This window comes from Anabrus simplex, chromosome 6, assembly GCF_040414725.1.
Source record: "Anabrus simplex isolate iqAnaSimp1 chromosome 6, ASM4041472v1, whole genome shotgun sequence".
Lineage (NCBI taxonomy): Eukaryota > Metazoa > Arthropoda > Insecta > Orthoptera > Tettigoniidae > Anabrus > Anabrus simplex.
In genome coordinates, this window is record NC_090270.1 from 21530026 (window position 1) to 21552616 (window position 22591).

The following is a 22591-nucleotide window of genomic DNA, read 5'->3' on the forward strand; positions in this document are numbered from 1 at the left end:
CCAAACGCTTTAAACCAAGCTCCAGCAATCCCTCCAAGATACTTTTCTGCCGTGCGTAGTCTGCGCTCAGGTGGTATCTGTCCTTCTTCCATGTAGGTCTCTAACTCTTTCAAGAATGAACGGGGTGTGACCTCTCCATTCCCCTCAAATTTCTTCGGTTTCTCCTCGGGTGCCCTAATCCAATGGTAACCCGGGAATACACTGTCTTGACTGAATAGGGTTGAATTTCCTATTCTTGGTTTAGCCCTAAATGATTCTCCTAGTATCTCATGTCCCTCTTCCTGACTTTCATTCAGGCTGTCATCTCCATATTGGCGTTCCATCGGGCTATGAGTCCTACTCAGTTTTCGCTTCTTTACTCCTTTGTCTTCCTCAATTTTTAACTGGTCCAACTTGTCACGTATATTCTCCATTTCATTTTCTAACCCTAGTATACGTTTCTCAGTTGACCGTTGTTCCTGCTCACGGCACTTCTTCAAACCCTGGACCTCCGCGCTGATTTCCTTCCTAGTGCGTTGCAGATCCAATTCTAGCCCAGCAATTTTAGCCTTATTTTTCTCGGTCGTCCTTTCATATTTGTCTACCACTTCTTGAGTCCTAGCCTCTAGTTTTTCTTCTATTCTGACTAGTTCTTCCTGAGTATGATCCATGCGGACTACGACTGCCACCAAGTTTTCTCTGAATGTTCCCAATTCGGACTGGGTCTCCTTATCTTTTTCTTCCATACGCTGTTCTATTCCCTCGATACTATTCTTTACTTCCTGAATTTGCTTCTCTACCGTTTTGTGCGATTCTTCCATCTGTTGACTTAACTTCTCGGTCGTGGTAACACAGCACAGCCGTACATTCTCTATTTTAGTATCTAATTCTGCTATGGTTTCCCTAGTTGCTTCATTTTCAGAGGCCAGTTGCTCCAAACGAATGCTAGTGTGTTCCCTTAGCTCAGTTATTTGGTTAGCTACCCGTGTTTCGGCGCGTACTATTTGTTCGGTCACGTGTACTTTAAGTTCTTTTATCTGATCCGAGTTCCTAATTTCTTGTTCTTTAAATTGAGCACTGACTTGGTCGTTCAAACGTTCCCCCAGCGCCACAAACTGTACCTCGCTTTTGGCACACTGTTCCGTGAACAGCTCACTATTCCTATCCGTTTGTCCTTTAATAGCTCCTACATCCTCTCTAAGCGTAGTCTGTTGTCCTTTAATAATTCCTACCTCCTCTTTAAGCGCCACAAACTGTTCCTCGCTTTTCGCACATTGTTCTTTTATCTGCTCGCTGAGTTGCCTCAGCATCTCTCCTATGTCTACCGACATTCTACTCACTTGTCATAAAGTCCGGCGGGAAAAGCCGCTCCGTATGTCCTCGATTAAATTTCAAATACTATAAATTTCCTACTCTTTCTAATTTATCAAAATGTTCCTACTGCTAAACTCTCGAACTTTCAAAGCCTAAATTGGCTACCTCAATCTAATATCATGTCATTCAACATAGGGTAACCGTCAGTACAACACTATGATACAAAAATATATACACAACATAAACATAAAATTCTCCCACAAAATGTCATAAACCAGCAAAAACTACCACATGCACAAATCCCAGCTATCCGATTATACACCTGTAAAACACAACACCTTGCAGGTCAAATCCCCGCACGAATATCCTCCATCACTTCAAGAAAACCACAAAATCAGCACTTCCTCGCTAAACACCACCAACAGCAATATCCCTAAACTAATGGTAAGATCCAAGACAGAACATCACCAAATATCTCTCTGAACTGGCAGTCATTCAACCTCACAAGTTTAACAACATACTCCAAATATATCACCAAGCTAACAGTACAGATCACAGACCAAACTTGGTATACCAGCACAACACGTAATTGAATGCAGCTGTCATAACATATGCCTGAAATCAAGCCTTGCACGACCTTTATTTACCAAATATCAGGTCCTGCCTTTATAGATACACATTATGACCTATAGCCCTATTTTATGGGGAAAATCAACAAAATACCACTTGGTTGTGTGAGCTCGTTTACACAAATATCAAGCATCACCTGACGGCATAATAAAATAAGCTGTACGACCCTCCTTACTGCAATATCGGGTCCTCAGTTAGCCACACCAAGTTCACACTGTAGACAAAGGCACTCTGGTCCCTTTTACTGAAATATCGGGCCATTCGTTACTCGTCGTCATTAATACTATGGCGCTATGGTTAGCCCTTCTCGGAATTTCGGCCACCACGTTGCTCGGCAATTAAACTATGGTGCTATGTTTCCACTGTCTGGGCAGCCCTCATTACAGCAATATCGAGGCCCCACGATTGGCTTGCGCCATAAATACTATGTGCCCTACTGCACTATTAAGTTCCGTCCAGGCGAAGGCCGGTCTCGAACCTAGAGTACAGTAGTGAACGAACTCTCACAGACGTGAGCTGGTGCACATAGTCTTACCTGAACACTGTCCTCTTCAATCAGCCGGTAGAGCGCTCTTCTCAGGATAACATGGGTATAATGGGGCAACATAAAGATAACACAAGGACATGTGCCTCCTCAGGTAAGAATTCGACTAAATAAAATTTTTAAAATAAAATATCTAACAGAAACACCGCTGCATTCCGAGTTTAACAAATAGGGATTTATTACATAAAATTGAATTATTTACAAATAAAAGATCATTTCAATATGAGATGGAAAAATGACGCTGAGCCGATGACTATCATTTCACTGCCTTCACAAAAACACGTGAATCTGCAACAAGCATGTAACCATAGTGTAAGTAACGAAGTTTAGAAAGATGGATATCTGCCTAATGACACCAAAAACAATGATTCCCTTAAAAAAAATTTACAAAGCCTCGCGCCGTCGAACCCCGGTGCAAACAAAAATCACTACAAAATTTACAATGACCTGACACGGTCACGAACCCTAGCCCTATGACAGGTAAGGTGTCCAAGATACCCAAGCAAAACAATATCAAAGATCCAATCAACACATACAAGGGTGTCAGTATAAAATGGGCCAGTGTTAAAATCTTACGTAAAACACGTCGGACATAAAACAAATCTCTCTCTCTGCTTTCAGAACAAGAAGGTCGTTTCTTCCCCTTCTGGCATACTTGAAATACTGCAGACGACCAACACACCCGCCTGTGACGTCAAGCTCAATGACCTCCATTCTCACCCCACCCCTTGCGGCAGCCCCTAATTTACGAGCTCAAACGGGAAGACTGGCTAAAGTCTTGCCTTTCAAAGAACACATCACGTCGTCAGCTGTTAAAGCCTTCATTTAAATATACCTGGGCTATCTGCCCTTGTCTCCATACTTCAGCACTCTCACTCATCTTACATATGCCTCTCATGGGCTAACTCCTGGTGCTACAAAACACTAATTATTAAGCGCTCGTCACATTGCCATACTTGGCATTTCCAAAATATACTCAATAAACTCTCAATGGTTGGGCTCTCTCAGGCCGACTGCAAATCTTACTTTTGCCTCTTATGGGCTCCAATCTCTTAATACCTGGGCTCGCTCGCTCTATCAATGAATCTGGGTGAATTACTGGTCACGACTTGGTCATAATTTGGTCATAATTATACACTTCTACGTCTGCAGAAATAAATGCCTGAATGTGATCTAATAAAAGTACCTATCTGTAGACTAACCTCCTATGCCCAACTGAGTTCGATCAGACCCTTACACAAACATGTACTTCAAAATAACGCAATCAAAATGAACTATAAATTCATTAACAAGGACTCTACAACTAACATCTACCTTAAAGTACGGGGTTCGAGTTTGAGGCCTAGCTCTATATTACAAGGGAAACTCTCCTATTAACACAAATATGCTGACTGACGGTTCCCATATTCCTATCTAAATTTAAATGACATGCTTGAAACAGAATTGGAAAGCTCTGACCTTAAAATAGAAGACATAGCGGAGCGGCCATCCCTGTGGACCACTGGATCTACCACATTCTGATAGACTGCCGGGCTTGCATCAGATACTGTTGACCACTTGGAGACATTCTTGCTGGTGTAGCGTCTTCGTACAGCTCCCTCTGTAGTCGGAAGGTGTCCTCTTCGATGTTGTGCTGGTCAGGTGCTCCCGATGTTCCTGGCTCGATGCCCGTTGTTGTGTTGGCTTCAGCTCCTGGTTGTGGCTTCTTTGGAATGATGCTGTCAAACACTCGTTCTGACTTGATGCTGGGGTAACTGAAAATAAATTCATATATTACCGACTGTCCAAACTTGATGCCTGTCCTCACTGCTAGCGTGTCTCACACGTTACACTGACCAAGTCTCGTTCAGAGTTTTAACCTGGTACACAAGAGTTTCTTTACTACTCTCCGTCACTGTTCTCTCACCCTATCACACGGACAACATATAGTTTTAGAATTCCTAACCTGAGCCAAGATTAATACTAGCATTTCGTCCGTCATACTTTGACCTCACAGAAATATGAAGCTCCTAGTTCATTAGTCTCTTATAAGCAGTACCTCATCTCCCCATAGCATAATCTCACAGGTAAAATCTTCAATTCATCTGGATATACAAGTTGATTACTTACATCTTTGCAGAAATAGCAGTACAGGTCGTCGTTGTAGCTTGAAGACAAAGCGTTGTTCTCAGTACCAACACGCCGTATGATGATTCGTTCCTGCAGCCTCTCGGTCTACGAATGACTCTGATATGCCCTGGCGGCCTTAATTTATAATTCCGGGTGGCGTCATCAAGCCACTTGGCTGCGTGCAATCTTAGCGTGCCCGGGAAAATTTTCCCGCACTAATTATCATGAGCGCAACTTAGCGAATGCATTAATTAATGCAGCCCTAATGCCTATCAAAATAAAGCAGATATAATACAGGTTGCAATTCTTGTCTCAAATCCAATGCAACTCTTCTGTACCCAAAGATATTAATTTATTTCATTCTTCCCTCCTAGAATAAGTTTAGCCGGGAACTGGAACGCGTCCCCAAGCTTCATCAAGAGGCTTCGCTTGGGACATAACTTCTATTAATGGGTTCTGGAGATTTCTCATAATGAGGCTCGCGCTCACTTCACATAAGAACGCTTCTTCTGGACCCCTTTATGACCTTTACTGTAAGACATCGGCTTCGTGGGTGGCCTAGTATTATTCCAATATCCAATACTCGAATTGATATAATTGCACCAATGAACAGAATGGTTCAACATATTGTTAAAAAGTCTTGCTATCTTTATGCATGGTATGACCCGGAGAAGTTTATAGACCATACCTTTCCTCCATACGGTATCAAATGCAGCAGTGAGATCAACAAAAGCAACAGATGTTTTCAATTTTCTTTGGAACCCCATTTCTATGAATGTTGTAAGTGCCAAAACTTGATCACAACAGCTGCGACCTGGTCTGAAGCCTGCCTGGTCCATGGGAATGTGCTGTAAAGTGGTGCTGCTTATTCTGTTAAATATGAGTCTTTCAAACAGTTTGTAGCAACAGCTGAGGAGGGCTGTGGGGTGATAATTTTCTGACTTGTTGTTGGGTTTGCCAGGTTTTAAAATCGCAATTATCTTAGCTTTTTTGAACTCCAAAGCCAGGTGTCCAGTTAGTAAGATGTCTGTGAAAAATGTTGCCAGTCATTTCATCGCATTTTGTCCCAGATTGATCAAGAACTCGGGATGAATTCCATCGAAGCCAGGAGCTTTAAATGGTTTTACATCTTTCAGTGCTGTATCAATCTCGGATACTGTGAAGGGATTTGCATATTCTGAAGACTGAGATGCTGTTGACTTCAAGACTTGAAGTTTTCGTCTAATATATTTGGAGTGTTTCTTGTCACCTGGATCTCGTGACGTTGCATTGATGTGAGAGGCAATTAGATCTGTTGTAACTTCAGCCTGTTCTCTGCATACTGGTGGGCTTCCTCCTAATTTTCTGAGAAGGCTCCAAGCTTCTCTGCGAGAGCGAGTAAAATCTATCCTCTCAACCGTTTCTATCCACTTATGCATTCGGGATGAGTCCAGACTGGACAGAAGCTCGGTTGCTATGTTGGGATCTCCACATCGTTGAAAGTCTTGATATAGTGCTTCACTTTCTTCATTCCGTCCAGGGATATATTCTTTGCGGCAACCTCTTGGAATGAACTTCTTAGCTGTTTCTATAACTGCACCAGCAAAATGCCTATAGTTGTTATATTTCGTTCAGTACCGGCCATCTACGGACCATGTTAAGCAACTATGTTCCTTCGCCACTTCCTAGTATTTTCCTCTGCTCATTCCGGATGTTTTTCTACCCGTAGACTTCATATTTTGAGTTGTTGTCCGAATCTCAGCCTATAATGTTTGCTTCCTAGTATCCGGGTGCATTTTGTCTTTGGGTCGTTGTTGAAGTGAAGTGTCCGTAAAACACCAGTCTCCTTATTTATTGTATCCCTTCTCTTGATGTAGGACCGATGACCTTCCATGTTAGGCCCCTTAAAGAAACAAACAAGCATCTCTTGATGTACATATGATCTTTGTTTGTTGCACCTCAGATTTTTCTCGATATTTTCTTTGTGTTTTTCTGATATCCTCCGTTTCGTTTTTTCCTATTCATTGTGAAGCATTCTACTGCGTATAGGGACGCTGGTTTGACCACCGTGTTTTAGTGTCACATTTTTGCAGGGATGGATAGAGATTTCTCGTATCGGCAAAAGAAAGGCTGAGACCACAAGGGGCGTGAAGATGAAAGACTCCCTAGCAATCAGAACTTAGTAACTTTGGGGTGGGAAGAGAACAAGTGTTGACCAAGAGAGGTCGGATAGGATAGATGAAATTTAGGAGCCTGGCACAATTTAATGGATGTAAAGGCAGATTCAGCTACGGTACACGTGGTCACCAGCCCACGATCCGAAATTCAGAGACTCTGGTCGCCCTTTTAGTTGCATTTTACGATAAGCAGGGGGATACATTGGATGTATTCTACAGCACGTATGCACCTCATAAGTGTCGAAGCAAGGTCTTTAGTGAAGCTGATGGACAGTGTAACGACATAGTTTCTTCTCCTAATTTGTAATCTAGGCATTTGAGGAAGCATATTTTGCAATTTCCTGCACAAGATTGGTTTAGACTTCTTATATAAAGTAACACGTGAATGACCGGGTTCAATTCACCATCCAGGAACTATGACGGCAAGTGACAGTCTCATAGCGTGTCTCCTCAGTGTCGGAACGTACTATTCGAGCTCTGGCACTTTCCTTTAGTAGTGAAAATGTCCACAGCCTGTTTACAGCTTCAACCGGGTCAGGCATGGAATCAGTGAAGCTCCCATCTAGCGGCGAGGATAGGACTCTGCCGGCTGCCAAAATCTGTCGCACTCCTCTGGGGCAATGATTAATGACTGACAGAGTCATTGGACATTGTTGCTGGGATGAAAGATGACAGGGAAAATGGGACCACCCGGAGAAAAACCTGCTCCGCCTCCGCTCTGTCCAACACAAATCTGACATGGGGTGACCGGGTGACGGCGAGAGGCTGGCGGCTTGCCACGGCTTTCCTTTAGTAATTAAACATAAAAATCATGCGGAGGATCTATAAAGAAGTGTGTGTGTTGTTGACTTTAAAGCACACAACGAAATACAGACAAGAACTCAACGCAACGTCATAGTCCAAGATCGTAGTAATTGCTAATGTAACAATTGCATTAGAAATACCAACTGAATTGTTTTCCTCGGTCAGTTAATCCAATTATATTCAATACCAGTGTGACCTTTCATCCAGACACACCGTTCTAAATGTCCTTGAACTAACGCGGAGCCCAGCCGTTTATTCATCAGCACGCCATTTACTTGCCAATCAGGTCGGCAATAATATTTGATTGAGTCTGGAATGGAAGTACGCCCTGATATTCTCGATTGATTTGTGATCGGTAAATCTCCTAATTAGCCTGTATCAATAGTATCTGATTAAACATGCTGTGACCTATTTGAAACATAACGCGAGCCTGACGAGGGGACCGCTTATTGAAATTTGAATGCGAATCACACAATTAACTAGACCCGATCACATTCAACGCACATGCCTTTCCTCCACAAGATATCGATGATATTATAATTTATTTATTTTGAAATTTGCGTTACGTCGCACCGATACAGACAGGTCTTATGGCAAAGAGCTAGGAGTGGGAAGGAAGTGAATGTGGCCTTAATTAAGGATCATTAAGCATTTGCCTGTTATGAAAATAGGAAACGCCAGAAAACTATCTTTAAAGCTGCCGACGGTCCGGTTCAAACCCACAGTCTCCAAGACCACATATTATTATTATTATTATTATTATTATTATTATTATTATTATTATTAATTACTTCTTTCTTTCTTTCTTTCTTTCTTTCTTTCTTTCTTTCTTTCTTTCGTTCTTTCGTTGTGGACTAAGGACTACGGGGCTCGTATCTTCTCGTCACTTGGGCCTTCTGTTTTCTCCTCTTCCAGTACTCTTTCATTTTCTGGCTATGAGCCAGCTTTCTTTCCTCCGTCCACATACTAAGTCTGCTGGTCCCTATATTCTTGCTACTAGTAAGTGACGGTGCAAGAAATCCCCGCTGGATGGCTTGACGAAACTGTGGGCGGTCATGCGGGATCCCCACTTGTTCCAGATCCGACTTGACCGAAGAGATCCACTTGTTCCTGGATGCCTTCCCTCTACCTGCCACAGCGAAGATCCTGCTGGTAAGTCTGCAGGGGCTGATGCGGGTTGCGTGCCCATAGAGGACCAGACGCCTTTGCCTTATACAAGTAGCGATGTCTTTCTGATTTTGTATGGCTCATCATTGTGCCAAGTTCTGTACGTGCCTCCCTATTCTCTTACGGGTCAGGGTCAGGATCTTCCTTCATTTGGGTTTTAGTTTCCTGGTCATCAGGAGGCACTCGGAGACGTATAGAACAGATGGTTTTACTACGGCATTATAGTGCTTGAGTTTGAGATTATTATTATTAAGGTCAATACCACCCCCATCGGTTAAAAACGGAGTGTTGAAGGATTGAAAGCGTCGAGAGCGTTAGTTACCTCTGCAAGATCCTTCTGGCGAGAATTAGTAAAAGGGAAACCATTGACATTAGTCGAGAGGAGAAGGCCACTGCCTTTCGCATAACACAGTAATTAAAACTGAATATCTTTATGCGAGTGAGGGCCTCCGGATGACTGGAAACCTGCGCTGAGGGGAGCCGGGATATTGGAAAGGAGGGTATTTCGCAAGATAATGGATCCGAAGATGGTCAAGGCAGGTTAAGAGGAAGTGAATAACTGTATCAGGAATACGAGCGTCTGATGGAGTCAATAAGAAAACTAAAAACTGATGTTCTATGGACATCTATACAGAACGGATGAAAAGCAGAATTTCCAAATCAGTAGACGTAAAAGTTTATATAAGTGGTTTCAGGTGGTCGGATAGGGTTCGTCTTACTTGGGAGGATACCCCAGATCGAGCATGATATAGATCACAGATCAACAAGGGCTTCCGTGAAGAAGTGAAAGCTAGCCCTTCAAAGGATAAAATAGGCAAATTATCTTAGTAATATAAAATAAGAATGTAGAATCTCTCCCTATATTCGTTTCTATGGCAGATTTTAAAGGTTCGATAGTGTGACGAGTTGGCGGGGTAGTAAGATAAATGAACACTAGACTGGTAGCTTCTATACTAAGATTAGCACTAAAACTACATAGGACCAACGAGCAGTAACCTTCGCTCATAACACACACTTACACAGTTCGCTTTCTCTCTCTGTTTCTCACTTGTTCTAACACTACGGATCACTCTTGCAAGCTAAACAGTTAAGTCGCAAAGTCACACGTCACACACACCCGCACCCTAGGGCAGTGTACACTGTATTTCAAAACCGGCCGCACACTACATTCGCACGACTACACGTTCTCTCCTTCGCCGTCAGTCCACACTTGTGGCACGCTAGTCCGACAGTCACGGCAGTTCAAGCACGTCACAGCACTCACTGACTGAGGTCACGACTGAACTACATCAACTCCAGCCCAGGCGAGTCACGCCTGTCTTATATATCTGCTCCAGTCCTTCCAGAACAGTGTGGATGCTGGATGCGTGATGGAAGACTCCGGGTTAATAGTCCATAGCCCTATGCCGCCCTACCACGGGCGGAAGCGAGATAGGGCCGACTAGCACTTATGCCTTGTTCGTGATTGGTGCGGTCGAATAGTAAGCAGGTGGGCCGATACGGTGACGTCACCAGCCTATAGCAAGTTGGCATGACGGACGCTGTAACCATTATAATAGTACACACAGTAAGGAGATAATATCCATCGTTTTTGAAAGTTGTACGATTCAGTCGGTTTGGCTTGAATGAACGCAAAAACTGCTAAGCCGCATGTCTGGAAACTTGCTAATATCGTCACAGAATTTCTCTGTACTTGGTTTTACGTCAGTCATTTAAGTATAATCTCCAGAAAACGGCGTCTCAGCCAGGGAGAACCCATAATTAGTTCAGCGACTTCCCTGTGGTCCACCGGTACTCTAAGCACAGGTTCGCTGTTGATTTCTTGCTAATGATTATTTATTTATTTATTTATTTATTTATTTATTTATTTATTTATTTATTTATTTATTTATTTATTTATTTATTTATTTATTTATTCATTTGTCTTGCACTTGTGTTTGTTGTATCGTATTTTTTGTGCGCTCTATATAACACAAACCCATCTGAAGTTCGTTATTCTAGCACCACGCATATTCCTTTGAGAGTTCAACTCGATTGCACCAGTTCATTGCTTTTTGTGGTGTTATAAGTCCACTGTAAGCAATTTCCTAGACTCTCAACTTTCTGAAAACATTCAACTTCTATGAACAAATCAGCTTAATAAAAATACTGAAGGCATTCCGATACAACTTCCAGTGTTCAACACATTAGGACCACAAAATTAACTTCCATGTCTCTGATAGCGCAGGCAAAGTGATATATGTACTCAATAACCAATGAAGAAAGTTTTGATTTGAAAAAAGAATGGAAAAGATTCCGTTGACCCTTCGTGAAAGATAAGCAAGGCGGCCAACTTAAGAACTAGTGACAAGATCATTAGGCTGGATTGGTTAAGTCCAACTAGTGACAAGATCATTAGGCTGGATTGGTTAAGTCCAACTAGTGACAAGACCATTAGGCTGGATTGGTTCGGTCCAACTAGTGACAAGACCATTAGGCTGGGTTGGTTCGGTCCAACTAGTGACAAGACCATTAGGCTGGATTGGTTCGGTCCAACTAGTGACAAGATCATTAGGCTGGATTGGTTAAGTCCAACTAGTGACAAGACCATTAGGCTGGATTGGTTCGGTCCAACTAGTGACAAGACCATTAGGCTGGGTTGGTTAGGTCCGACTAGCGACAGGACCATTGGCTGGGTCCGGTTAGTGAGAAAACCTTTAGATTGGGGGAAAGGAAAGGTATTATGGTGGTGTTAGGGCTACAAAGGAGCCAACAGGCATCCCGCATCCCCTTAACTCTTGCTAAAGTGTGAGAGGAAGTGACGAAGTCACAAGAAAAGTAGGGTTACGGGTGCTTGCCATGACAGTTTGTGAAACTGTGCAGTTTTCTTAGCTTTGTGGCGAGGCCGACGAGAAAGACAGGCCGCACGCGCACGTCATACACTGAACGTCACGTGACTCAGCCGGTCTTACTTTAGATAATGCATACCGAGGCTCTCGCGAGATACTTTAGTAGCGTGATAAATTAAATACATTTCAGCGCATTTCGACCTACTAAAAGTACACTATTAAACTGCAGATCAAATGAAACATATTGTCTCGTACCATCCTTGGTTGAACAAAAACTAAAAATCTAACTGAAGTAAAGATATGCACACTCATATAAATCAAATGTTGCTAATGAAACTGGTTAATGTACATGTAAGCCTATATTTACAATAACATTCTTGTAAGGAATATCTTACTGAATACATGAGATCAGAGGTGGCCTATTGTAAGCTATTTACAATTCTTACGTTTGTTTCGCTCGATGTCTGGTTTCAACATCATACTTAAGTTTTTCTACCTTCCTGAAAGTCAGCTTGGAACAACATGGTTTTATCATTTGACTTTTTCTTAAAATTATTGCGTAGAATTTTGTATGTACAGAGAGAGACACTTTCATGTTTGTTTAACACCGTGTTCTTTTTTTTTTGCTAAGGGCTTTACGTCGCTCCTACACAGATAGGTGTTATGGCGACGATGGGATAGGAAAGGCCTAGGAGTTGGAAGGAAGCGGCCGTAGCCTTAATTAAGGTACAGCCCCAGCATTTGCCTGGTGTGAAAATGGGAAACCACGGAAAACCATCTTCAGGGCTGCCGACAGTGGAATTCGAACCTACTATCTCCTGGATGGAAGCTCACAGCCGCGCGCCTCAACGCGCACGGCCAACTCGCCCGGTACACTGTGTTCTTAAGAGAGCAAATACATTCAGCATTATGTATGTCCGATTTCTCTAATTTTGACAAACTTATCTTTTGAGCAACAAAGAATTGTTTCCCACATGACATAAAATGCTGAATGACATTTTTTTACAAGTAGAGAGACTCTATGCCACACCAATCCAACTGTAAATACAACTACCTCAGAGGGCAAAGTTAGTTCACCCCTATCCAGTTCCTTAATAAAATCATATGATGAATTTACCTCAACTTTCTTACTTAACTTAAGCCATACACTATATATATCACATTTGGGCTTTTGTAAAATCTTTCTAGCTGCATATCCTCTCTTTAACAGGGATCAAGGTTCTTAAGCCTATGTTACCATTCTGAGCTGCAAAGAGTACATCATTTTTAAACCTAAGTTTCCTTTCATTTTCTAGAACCTAAATGTAACTAATATAATAATTGGCACCACTTAGCTGTCTGTAGGATCCAAAACGACCTTCTGGGCTGTTACTTTGAAATTTACCCAACAAGATATAATCCACCCTATATTTGTCAAACAAGTATGGAATGATCTGAAGAAAAGATTCAGTTTTTACAATCAAGGACTGAAAGGTCTGTGATGTTGATCGAACTGAGGCCCTCCAAATTTTCAGCAACTGACACATGCCACCTAAAGACTGAACCTGCTCATCTGTTGGTTTTCTAATTGCTTCTCTAAAGGGATCGTTGAATCTCTTCCCTTCGAATGCACTTTTAACATTAACGATCTTCCACCAATTCACAATAATTTGTAGAAAGATGACAGTCTGGTTTATCTCTTCAGAAACTTCAGGTAGTTCTTTCGTGGCATGCTTCAAGGATACTGTGTTATTATCATTAAAAAGGTTTAATGATAATTTCACATTTTGATTCTGAATAGATGATGGGTACAGAACTATAGTTGAAAGCGTATGACCATACTTAACTAAAGAGTCTTTTTCTTTCTCAAATACCAATTGCAAATGTCTGTATTGTGCTGACATTATTACTGAATGATTATTCACATGTCCGCCTCTGTGGTGTAGTGGTTAGCGTGATTAGCTGCCACCCCCGGAGGCCCGGGTTCGATTCCCGGCTCTGCCACGAAAATTTGAAAAAGTAGTACGAGGGCTGGAACGGGGTCCACTCAGCCTCGGGAGGTCAACTGAGTAGAGGTGGGTTCGATTCCCACCTCAGCCATCCTGGAAGTGGTTTTCCGTGGTTTCCCACTTCTCCAGGCGAATGCCGGGATGGTACCTAACTTAAGGCCACGGCCGCTTTCTTCCCTCTTCCTTGCCTATCCCGTCCTATCTTCCCATCCCTCCACAAGGCCCCTGTTCAGCATAGCAGGTGAGGCCGCCTGGGCGAGGTACTGGTCATACTCCCCAGTTGTATCCCCGACCAAGAGTCTGAAGCTCCAGGACACTGCCCTTGAGGCGATAGAGGTGGGATCCCTCGCTAAGTCCGAGGGAAAAACCGAACCTGGAGGGTAAACAGATGATGATGATGATGATGATTATTCACATCAGGAAAATGCATATTCTTGACATTATGTTTTGTTTCTTAGTTGTTCTTAATACATTTCGAAATGTGTACAGCCGGGCTGAGTGGCTCAGACGGTTAAGGCGCTGGCATTCTGACCCCAACTTGGCAGGTTCGATCCTGACTCACTCCGGTGGTATTTGAAGGTGCTCAAATACGTCAGCCTCGTGTCGGTAGATTTACTGGCACGTAAAAGAACTCCTGCGGGACTAAATTCCGGCACCTCGGCGTCTCCGAAAACCGTAAAAGAGTAGTTAGTGGGACGTAAAACGAATAACATTATTATTATTATTATTATTATTATTATTATTATTATTATTATTATTATTATTATTAAATGTGTACAGTGTCAGACATAAAAAACAGTTTCCTGGATGTATTCGAGGGATTCTTAATGCTGGGTTAAAGAATTTTGTTAGGAGTGAAAAGTTCAAATGATTTCCTATTCACACTGTTGATGTCTGCTCTAACAACTTTGAAACCAACTCTCTCCACCATGCACATAACATTAGAAGTTAATGATTTCAACTGTTCTCTTGTCATATTTGTAACAGGAATTATAGCCACCACGTCCACATACTTAGCCAAAATAGATTATAACACGAACACTTGAGGAGTTTTAGCACATGCCAGGGCATCAAAATTGCTACTTCTATATATATCAGCACCCTTAAGTGACAACTGTGGCTATATATATAGTCCATCAACAGAGAAACTAACAGCTCATGTTCTTTCAAATGATTAACCCTGTTTGCCAAGTAGGATCTGCTTCGTAGTGCGAGTTGATTAGCTGATAATCACAAATAAGTTTCTGTAAGGTACGAGGATGTGGTGAATGGAAACCTGCATCCTGTTTTCCAGTCAATGACCGGGTACGGGATGGGATGAATGAAGCTCCCAACTTGCGGCGAGGATAGGAATTGTGCCGGCTGCCGAGGCCGGTCGCACTCCTGTGGGGCAATGATAAATGACTGACAGGTGAAATTAAATGATAGTGGAGAGTGTTATTGGAATGAAAGATGATAGGGAAAACCGGAGTACTCGGAGAAAATCCTGTCCCGCCTGCGCTTTGTCCAGCACAAATCTCACATGGAGTGACCGGGATTTGAACCTCGGCACCCAGTGGTGAGAGGCCGACGCGCTGCCGCCTGATGCACAGAGGCTGCACGAGGATGGGGTAAAAACATTAAATCACATTTCCGAAGAGCAATGTATGCGGATATTGAATAAATTTATAAATAAGATCCCACTATCGTAGTTCTGTTAGCATACTGTGTGTTTTTTGTTAGGTCTGCGACAAATTAAGTTGTTCTACAATAAAATTTTAACTCTTCATTCTCATCTTAATTGGGAATAGTTAGCAAAATTTAAATAGCGCAATCAGGCTTAAGCCTAATATTAGGCACTATTTCTCCCTTTTCCACCTGTGACATAATATTTTCTAGAGCGTTATAGAGTTCAATGTCTTAATGTTTTTGAAGGAAGCATCTACACTAAAGTCATTACCGGTTTTTATATCTACACTGAATGTCAAATTCTCTAGTACAGTGGTAAAGGAAGTAACATAAGGCATTCCCCTATCAACTCCCAGGAGTCAAATAAATAATTTCCCCTCATGCTTAATTACAGTCCACTTGTTGGAATTAACTTGTCGGGTTTCTAGAAATAAACTAATATTGTTCAGATACTTCAATGAATCCTCTTCCAGGTAAATTTTATTGGATTCGATACTCTCTTGAATAGTTGTTCGAAGAAAATAATCGGAGCACTTCGGAAAACTTCGGTCAATTTTCCGCCGCGTAGCGCAGTAGGAAGGTAAAATTAATTCTTCGAGGGAGCGATTCGGTAAGGGGTGCGCAGCTGTAAAGTTCCATTAGAGAGAGTTCGAACCCAACTGTCGGCAACCCTGAAGAGTTTTTCCTCGCAATCTCATTTTCACACCACGCATATATCGGGGCTGTACCTTAATTAAGGCCACGGCCACTTCATTCCCAATTCTAGACCTTTCCTACCCCATCGTCATCATAAGACCTATCTGTGTCGGTTCGACATACAGCCAATTATATGTATACACACACTGCGGAGTATTTTCATTGCTAAGGTTAGCACATGACAGGGTGGCATGGACCGCTGCATCAAACCAGTCTATGGACTGATGACTCAAACAACAACACACTAGAATTTTAACTTTTCAGTCGCAACGGCCTATATCGTATGAGCTCTTCTTGAATTACTGTGTGATACATTAATTTTTTCTTTATTAAACATCATACAAATATCACTTTTCTCTCAAAACGCACTTTATTATATTTCTATTGTGGGGAGTCCGAGACCTTGGAGCGAACCGAGTCTTCGTCTCTACAGCAACGCAGTCAAATCGAGTCGTCTGCATCTTCGAAGAATCCAGTGAAATGATGGTAATTATGATTATGATGATGATATAAAGACGATGAAAAATATGCTTTTATTCTCGTAATGATATTGCAATCGCGCTGATGAATGGAGGGATAACCTGACATCCAGCGGCACTATTTGAACTGCTGCTTCACTGTCAATTTAGTAACTTGTAAAGACCGCGCATGCAGAGGTCTTTAGTTATCTCGTAGACAACGTCCCTGTACACAAGATCCACTGCACCAGCGTGCTCGCGATATTACGTGCCACAACTTGAAACTAAAGCTCCCGCATCGAAGTTTTCCGAAGTGTTCCGATTATTTTCTTACAGCGCTATGCGGTGAAGCACGAAACTATTTCTCCCTCAATAGCTAGACTCTTGTGTCATTTTTATACGCCTTTTGAGTCCGGCTCCATGGCTACATGGTTAGCGTGCTGGCCTTTGGTAACAGTGGTGCCGGGTTCGATTTCCGGTCGGGTTGGGGACTTTAATCACGTGAGATTAATTCTTCTAGCCCGGGGACTGGGTGTTTGTGTTTGTCCCAACACTTGCATCTTCATATTCAGAGAACTCACTACACTACCATCCACCACAGAAACACGCAATAATGTTTACATCCCTCCACATAGGGTTGGCGTCAGGAAGGCCATCCGGCTGTAAAACAGTGCCAAATCCACATGTGTGACACAGGTTGCACCCGCGATCCCACAGATGTGGGAAGAATGGTGGTAGAAAAAGAAGAAGAAGAATTTTATTATTATATTTTGAATTTTCCGGAAAGTTTTCCGTCCATTCTTAACAGTCAAGGGCATATAGCCTTGGATGGAGCAAGCTCCGAGTTATAACTATGGTTGTGAACCATAGAGGTTGCCCCAAGATGTTCTCTGGCTGTCATTTTACGGCATTGAGCCAGCTGGGCCTGTCTCTGTGGTGTAGTGGTTAGTGTGATTACCTGCCAACGCCGGAGGCCCGGGTTCGATTCCCGGCTTTCCACGAAATTTAGAAAGTGGTACGAGGACTGGAACAGGGTCCACTCAGGCTCAGGAGGTCGACTGAGTAGAGGTAGGTTCGATTCCCACCTCAGCCATCCTGGAAGTGGTTTTCTGTGGTTTCCCACTTCTCCTCCAGGAAAATGCCGGGATGGTACCTAACTTAAGGTCACGGCCGCTTCCTTCCCTCTTCCTTGTCTATCCCTTCCAATCTTTCCATCCCCCCGCAAGGCCCCTGTTCAACATAGCAGATGAGGCCTCCTGGCCGAGGTACTGGATATCCACCCCAGTTGTATCCCCCGACCCAGAGTCTGAAGCTCCAGGACACTGCCCTTGAGGCGGTAGAGGTGGGATTCGTCGTTGAGTCCGAGGGAAAAACCGACCATCGAGGGTAAACGGATAAAGAAGTAGAAGAAGAAGAAGAAGAAGCGCCAACTGGAACAACAGAGAGGAAGAAACCATAAAATATCATAGAAGACGGGACAGAAATTGATTACGGTAGTGCAATGCGGCCGTAACAGCGAAATAATAATAATAATAATAATAATAATAATAATAATAATAACTTAGAATTTATTTAATTACTCAATCCACACTCTTCTCTGCACAGAACGAAATAAATGTCACATTTTTATGGGTGATCAGAAGGAATTACAATAGCAAATTACATATCCTTTAAGGCTTTCAAATGATCTTGTATGTTCACGCAACATTGACTTGTAAGGGGAAGAAGCCCGCTCATCATCGCAGGATGTTCCTGGAGATATTTGAAATACGTCAAATCATCAGAGTTCACTTGAGGCTCACTATTCTGTCTCTTTCTATACAGCTTACTCTCCTAATTCACATAAAATACATTTCAGAGAAAGATAATTGCAACAAATTACAGACAATTAGGTGATGTGAAAAATCGTCTTTGAGGCGACTGAAAGCAGATATGCGAAAATGGAATAAAAATATGACTAAAACACGAAAATTTACGTCGAAATATGGCCAAAATACGAAAAATTACCGGAAAATGATAAAAACTTCAAAACAGCCAAACTATGACTTTATATGACCCGTGAAGATAGCATAAGTTTAGTCACCGTAGATAAAAACACGGTTAAGTTTTATTTTCTGTGGAAAGAATCTAAAGAATTAAAATATGACGTGTCATAAACATCCGAGCACTAGTGATTAGAAATTGTACATCAGCACCTCTCCTACTCTGTCGCCCAACATTCTGACGGTGAACACTTTTTGGACCAATGAGACTTGAACCGGCTGACAACGAAGTCAGGCCATATATTGTCATCGCCACAATATATAGTTTTGATAGAAAGGTAGATACATTTAACCACTGATCATATGAAAATCAAGGACAGATATTAGTGTTGCTTACTGTTTTCTTTTTTTTTTTACAATTTGTTTTACGTCGCACCGACACAGATAAGTCTTATGGCGACGATGGGGCAAGAAAGGCCTACGAATGGGAAGGAAGGGGCCGTGGCCTTAATTAAGGTACACAGAAAACCATCTTCAGAGCTCCCGACAGCGGAGTTGCATCCTAATATATTCCGGATGCAAGCTCACAGCTGCGCGCCCCTAGCCTGACAGCCAACTCATCCAATAAATTAATATTGTTGTAGAAGATTTGCCTTGATTTTCTTTCTCATTGTTCTACAGACACCTCTTTCTAATTTCAGAAACTAGTTTTGATTGATGTATGTGCGTTAACTTTTACAGCATTATCATTAACAGCCTCAATTATATTTCAATGTGGACAATGTGGTACTCCGGAGTGGTGCGCCTTCATGCTCTAGGAATCAGTCTATTGTGGCAATCTTTTTACTACTAAAACGTTTTCATTCCTCCCCATCTGTCAGGCCGGGAGATTTGCTACGATGAAGGAGATGTAAGGTAAGGGGGTCGCCGGCCGTGACCTATACTAGGATCTGTTCCGGCATTCGGCTTAGTGCAGGAGCATGGAAACCAACGGAAAATCATCCTCGGGATAGGCGACGGGCCAGCCGTGGCCACCTATGAGCCGAGACCCACTCTGTATTTACCGACCAATCGTTTTACTATTCAGTTAAACATTTCGCATGTTGTGATCATCACTGTTTCACGAGAGTTTTGAACTATTATTCTGATACAACTGTTGTTGCTACACAGTAGCACTCTATTACTGTTTCTTGGTCAGTGTATCTCTTTACATTGTCAGAACACAATGCAGCTTCCACCGAAGTATCAGTCTCTTGTACGGCTGTGACAGTCTGTGCAGTGCTGAGTAAAGGTGTTTCTCATAAGGCTAACCATGCTGAAACAGCACTTTCTAGCCCACTCAATTGCAAACTACCTCACTCCTCCTTTTCCCTGGTATGCTGTCATCAGTTTTCGCTGTTTTAATAGCACTGTCTCACTCCTCGTTTTTCCTGGTATGCTGTCATCAATTTTCGCTCTTTTAATAGCACTCGTTGAGTTCTTAGAAGACAAAGTAGGGGTCCCAAAACGTCGAAAAACATCAAATTAAGCAATTTTCTCAATTGTGCCGAAAGCTGAAAGTTTTCAAGTTATCAGTCTTGAATAGCTCTATCAAACTATTTTTTAAAAATCGAAAATCACTTCCGGCCTGAGTACACTTCCAGAAATGCAGGCTAAAATCGCTTGTTTATATAGCCGTTTCCTTTTTATTCAAATCCTAGCCAAATTAACTTATTTACATAATTGTTTCTGTAATATGTTCCTTGGTTCAATACCCTCAGGCATTTTTCGATGTTTTGAAAAATGTCCACAGCGAATGTAGTTATAAGGGCTTAAGTGAACCTCTGCATTGTCTCACATTAGCGCTTGTGGTGGTGCTTAAGGGAAATAATCCATTGACTCACATTAGCGCTCGTGGTGATAGTAAAGGGCAAACTGCTCATCTAATCGACCGAATAAACGATAATTATGAAAATTATTGTAATTATTTTAGGAATAATTAAAGAGGATATCTTCATACTTTATTATAACTCATTTACCTAAAATTCGTAGCTCATTTCCCCAGGATGATTTCAATAATGAGTTGCTTGCCTGAAGGGCTAGAACTGTGGATTTTTCTATAGCTCCATAACCTTTGGTACTTTTATTTGAGGTTCTAAGCAACCTCCACTCTGATGGAACAACAGATATAGCCTACTGCAAAGTAATAGGAGAAAGGAGAACGTACTTGATTACGCGAGAGCTCATTGAATACTAATGATGTAAGGCATTTTGTCGAAACTCTGATTGTGAAAAATTAAACTCAAGTTTTGTATTCGTAATAACTTTGAAGGATCGACAAGAGTCTATTATAAACTTTCTATAACCTGGCTGTATCAATGTGTACCTGAAATACTTATGAAAACGCCGGAAGTCAATGATTCTTATCCAATAATGGAAACCTAGCTCTGCTCCTTCATTGTAAAAAATATACGACAAATAGTAACAGATTGATTTTAATCATTAAACTTTTGAATGCAAGGCTCAGTGGCGTCTTCGCCGCACAAGCTTGTTCAGCATTAAATGTTTCATGCAGTCAAACTGTCGGACAAGCAACATCGGTGTTACCGACAAATGGCACCATGTATACACTATTAACAAAAAGCATGAATTCACATGAGACATTGGTGATTATCATGGCTGAATATGAAGCTTCTTAATCCACTGTAGCGTCCGGCTCCATGGTTGTCGTGCTGTGTTTTGGTCGCAGGAGTCCCGGGTTTGATTCCCGACAGGGTGGGGAATTTTAGCCATAATTGGTTAATTTCACTGACACGGGGGCCGGGTGTATGTGTCGTCTTCATCATCATTTCATTCCCATCATGACGCGCAGGTCGCCTACGGGAGTCAAATTAAAAGACCTGCATCTGGCGAGACGAACTTGTCCTCGGGGACACCCAGCACTAAAAGCCATACGTAAAGGCACCTGTTTATCGGGAAGCGCGTAATCGTGAATTTTTACACATTTGGCTCAAAATGCGAAACCGTTTACCTTTAATCAAAATCACGAAATAACTGACGAAATTATGTGTAATCACTTGCACCGTGATACAGAAGACCAGGAAGGACAAGTTCAGGAATTAAAATGTCCGAGAGGGTATGGGAATAGGAGACTCCCTACTACAGAAGATTCAGAAACCAAAACTGAAGTGGTTTGGCCATGTAAGAAGGATGTGTGCAAGCAGGACTGCAACAAGAGAACATGAAAGAGAAGTAGAAGGAAAAAGAGGAGTGGGCAGACCTAGAGGAAAATGGACAAATCTGGTGAAGAAAGATGTCAAGTGAACAGTGGTTCATGGATAGACAGAGATGGAGAGGGTTCGTACACCACTTCCGGGCAACTGGAGATGGTCAACGTTGATGATGATGATGATGATGATGATGATGATGATGTATAGGCGACCACAGATTAAAAATTACAAGAATGATGAATTTTCAGGAAAATCGTTAGTTACGAATAAAGTGCATATGACCTTCCCTGTAGAAAATCTCAATTCAAGGTCACATAGACCGCTTCATCTTCCGATAGAGCCAACAGTTTACCCGTTAGTTTAGTTCATGTACGGCAGAAATTGCCATGATTTGGTACATACCGCTGTAAAATCGCCCACTGTTTCGAAACTGGAAAATATATCAAATCAAAAAGTATCGCTTGCGAGACTCTGGATTTTAAGCTGCATCCTCATCAAATTTCATGTCAATCGCTCCAGTAGTTTTCGAGCCTATCCGGGACAAACAGACACTATCTCCTATACCTATACGTATGTAGAAAATGTGATGTAGTGGTTATTGCCATAAGCTACCACTCCCGGAGAACCGGGTTCGATTTCCGGCTCTGTCACAAAATTTGACAAGGGGCACGAGGCCTAGAACGGGGACCACTCAGCCTCGGAAGGTCAAATAAGTAGAGGGGTGTTCGATTCCCACCTCATCCATCCTCGAAGTATTTTTGCGTTGTTTCCCACTTATCCTACAGGTAAATGCCGGGATGGTACCTAACTTAAGGCCACGGCCGCATCCTTCCCACTTCCCTGTCTATCCCTTCCAAACTTCTCATCCTCTCATATAGCAGGTTAGGCCGCCTGTGGGAGGTACAGTTTCTCCTTCCCAGTTGTATCATCCGACCCAAAGTCTCACGCTCCAGAACACTGCCTTTGAGGCGTTACGGATAGGATACTTCTTTGAGTCCGAGGGAAAATCCAGCCCTGGAGTGTAAACAGACTAAGAAAGAGAGAAAGAAAGAAAAATAT

The 22591-nt window shown here is 42.3% G+C and overlaps 1 protein-coding gene across 1 annotated transcript in view; it reads left to right on the forward strand.

The window, feature by feature from the left end:
* The first annotated feature begins 8591 nt into the window (after positions 1–8591).
* LOC137501276 (kielin/chordin-like protein) overlaps positions 8592–22591 on the forward strand; it is a 445080-nt gene continuing 431080 nt past the window's right edge. The window contains exon 1 of the mRNA XM_068228210.1: positions 8592–8688. Within this exon, the coding sequence (XP_068084311.1) occupies positions 8592–8688 (97 nt within the window). The remainder of the gene's footprint in view (positions 8689–22591) is intronic.